General features: G+C 44.2%; 1 protein-coding gene across 1 annotated transcript in view; it reads right to left on the reverse strand.

Annotated features, from left to right (window-relative positions):
* Positions 1–1,260: 1,260 nt before the first annotated feature.
* Positions 1,261–3,243, reverse strand: part of tnfrsf11a (tumor necrosis factor receptor superfamily, member 11a, NFKB activator) — a 26,672-nt gene continuing 24,689 nt past the window's right edge. Inside the window, exon 10 of the mRNA XM_063206667.1 lies at positions 1,261–2,873. Within this exon, the coding sequence (XP_063062737.1) occupies positions 2,440–2,873 (434 nt within the window). The 3' untranslated portion in view covers positions 1,261–2,439. The remainder of the gene's footprint in view (positions 2,874–3,243) is intronic.

Below are 3,243 nucleotides of genomic sequence, written 5' to 3' on the forward strand. Positions count from 1 at the left end.
CGTGTATGTCTGCGTGAGCGGTATCCGAGACTGTCTGCCATGGGGCTGTGCTGTGGTAAGACACCATATTCTCTCTCCGCATACATTTGCTGTGACCTCTCCGACAGCTGGTAGCTATCAAAGGTCGTAATTAAAGGTTTGTGTCAACATTGGTCTACAGTCTGGAGAGGCTGAGCAGTCTTCTCTCGCTGCGCTCGGATAATCACCACTGATTACAGGCATACAAACACCCAGCCTCACTCACTTACAATGGGATGAAATGGGAAAGAAATCATCATTTATCCAAGAATGTTGTACAATAAGTATAATGCGTTGAATGTATGCCAAATGTAGTCAATCATAATTATGCAAGTAGCCTATACAGTAGTTACAGTAGTTAATTTGTAGTTTATGTAAAAAAAACAAATTCAAGAAGGAATGAAAATCACTGTTCAAATAGTTTTATTTCTATTTGCTTCCATGAATAAATGTACAAACAAAATATGTTCTTATAAAAAATATATCACGATTAAGCTTTACTTCCAAAGGGCATTGACCACGCATTCTTAAGACAAATTGATATGGCTTTATTATGAAACATTGGAAATGCATTATAACCCAACACAGGAGCCCTTCATGAACAAACATGTACACACATTTCTTTGACTTATTAAATGGTGGAAATTTCTTTGGTTGTTCTTATATTTTATGTCCAGTATACAAAATCAACACATTGCAAATGCACCAACTTGTTAAAACATGCACGATAAAACATTGAGTGCACTTGTGCTGATCCCCCATTTGAAAGAAGGCCCTCATGGATGTCATTTTGATCAGTTTGTAAATTATGTTCAGTATTGTAATAGAGAGCATTTTACACAACACACAAACCCTTAGCAAAAGTCATAGGCAGGTCATTCCATACACCTGTTTTCAATAAGTTTTTTTGCTTTACACAGAGTTCCCTTTTGGTGAGTGGCTGAAGTGCAACCATTAATTAAAAAAAAAAAACGTTCTGAGAATCAAAGAACATGCAAGGCACTGACATTGATTTGAAGGCCACTAGTACATACACAAACACTTCTACAAAAACTTAATAATTGTTATCCAAAAGTCCAAGACAACTTCATCCTTCAAACCCCTACTTTTGAAAACCTTTCAACCTACTATGTCAGGATCATCTAGTGGAGGGAGGGGGGTGGTGTGGCATTGTTGTGCGTGCGTGTGTGTGTGTGTGTGTGTGTGTGTGTGTGTGTGTGTGTGTGTGTGTGTGTGTGTGTGTGTGTGTGTGTGTGTGTGAGTGTGTGTGAGTGAGTGTGTGTGTGCATTGGTAAGTCGCCTGTCTGAGTGGCCGACCTCAGCTAGACGAAGTGCCTGGAGACACCTCAGAGAGACCCAGACACACAGGCAGGGAGACAATATGCTTTTGTTTTACTGTTTGCTGTACTTTCACTGTTTCTTTCAAAGGACATCTCTGCTTTTGCTCCAAAGTGCCCAAGTATACACATTTGTGCGTGCGTGCGTGCGCACACGCTTTTGTGTCTATGATTTGAATGTTTATGTGTATGTGTTTTGTCTCTCTGAGCGTGCAGCGTGTGTCTGTCTGTCTGTCTGTCTGTCTGTCTGTACATCCGTCTTTGTATGCCAGTAGAGAGGAAAGAAAACAATGTTTTCAGTATTGTCTGAGGAGACACAAATGCATGCATCTTCTGACAAACCAGTCAATGAGATGTTCAAAGGCATCCAAGTTTTGAATCCAGGAAAATAAATGATCCACATCTGCATCTGCAGCATCAAGTAACTCTGATGCTGTAGTGTAGAAAACACTGGCCCTTTCTCAATGCCCAGTGTTCTAGCCTTGCTAGGACGTGAAACGCCCAGTGATTGGATACTCTGCGGAGCGGACTTCATTAAAGAGTATCCAATCACTGGGCGCTTCACGTCCTAGCAAAAGGCTAGAACACTGGGCATTGAGAAACGGCCATATGTAGTAGACAGCAAAGGCCACTTATAATACACAATCAACAAATGCATAGCATTTTATCATATACACAACAGAAGCACCTCAACACAGTGCTTCAACAAAGGTCCGTTTTTAAGGAATGGAGACCGTAGACCATGAAGAAGAAGAAAGCTACAGCTCCAACTCTTTGAAACGTTTGAACCCGAAATGTCAACTCTTGTACTACATGCTGCATAATGTAGTGAGAAAAACAACGCAACAAACAGCTACACAGTATAAAAAATGCATGAGTTAATTCAACACTTGAGATACGATGTAACACCTTCCAGACTGTTTGGTCCCAGAGAAGTTTAGAAGTGTTGAATTAACACTGTATTTTTATTGTGTATGTAGTGAAAGAGTCCCCATTTCAGACACAGGCTGAATAGAGTTTTGATGGCTTTGATGAACAACACACCTCCATGGTCTTTCCACCATCTTGTGAACGACCCTCTCCCTCATTTGACTGCTCCGGGCCACCGTCGTGCCATTTCCTGGACGGGTATGCTGCCGCCCTGCCGTGCTGGCCTGGACGGGCTCAGTGGAACTCTGGCCCCCGACCGGTGCGGGTGCGGGTGCGGGTGCGGGCTCTGGCTATGCGCCTGGCTCTTTTTGGGTGTGCTCGGGCCGTTGGACCCCTCGTTGTTGGCACTGATGTGTGCGTTGCTGCTGGACTCCTCCTGCACAGGGCAGCTGAAGGGCTCACTGGTCTCTGGACCTCCTCCTCCCCCTCCTCCTGGTACTCCTTCTCCTCCACCTCCTCCTCCAACTCCTCCTCCACCGGTGCCGTCCTGAGACGTTTGGCTGACGTAGACCACGATGACCTCCCCGCTGAAGTTCATGACCTGGCCGTTGGAGATGAAGGTGGTGTTGTTGTTCCCAGTCACCTGACCTGTGGAGCAGAGACACAATCGGCATGAGGATCCAGCTGAGAAGGTGGTCATGTGGCCTCAAGTTTTGTTTTTGCCTGGGAGTGGGAAAAATGACATTCCTTCCATTTCATGGAAGTCAATGGCGGGTGTACTAAGAAACTGAATGGTTTTTGTAAGCTCTTTGACTTGTTTGTTGCATGCCCTAAAAGCGGCCTTGGGAGACTATGCTTGCGGTTTTAGGCAAGGCCACTGTTGAACATGTAATGCATTAGACCTGGAGCGCCTTGGACTAAAAGAAATCATTCTTTTGCTCTTGATCATTTCTAACTTGTACGAAAAGGCGCACAAGCCAGATATCGGAGCATTTTTGGATGGATTGAAAGTCCCATG

Source organism: Engraulis encrasicolus, chromosome 9 (assembly GCF_034702125.1).
Source record: "Engraulis encrasicolus isolate BLACKSEA-1 chromosome 9, IST_EnEncr_1.0, whole genome shotgun sequence".
In the NCBI taxonomy this organism is placed as follows: Eukaryota; Metazoa; Chordata; class Actinopteri; order Clupeiformes; family Engraulidae; genus Engraulis; species Engraulis encrasicolus.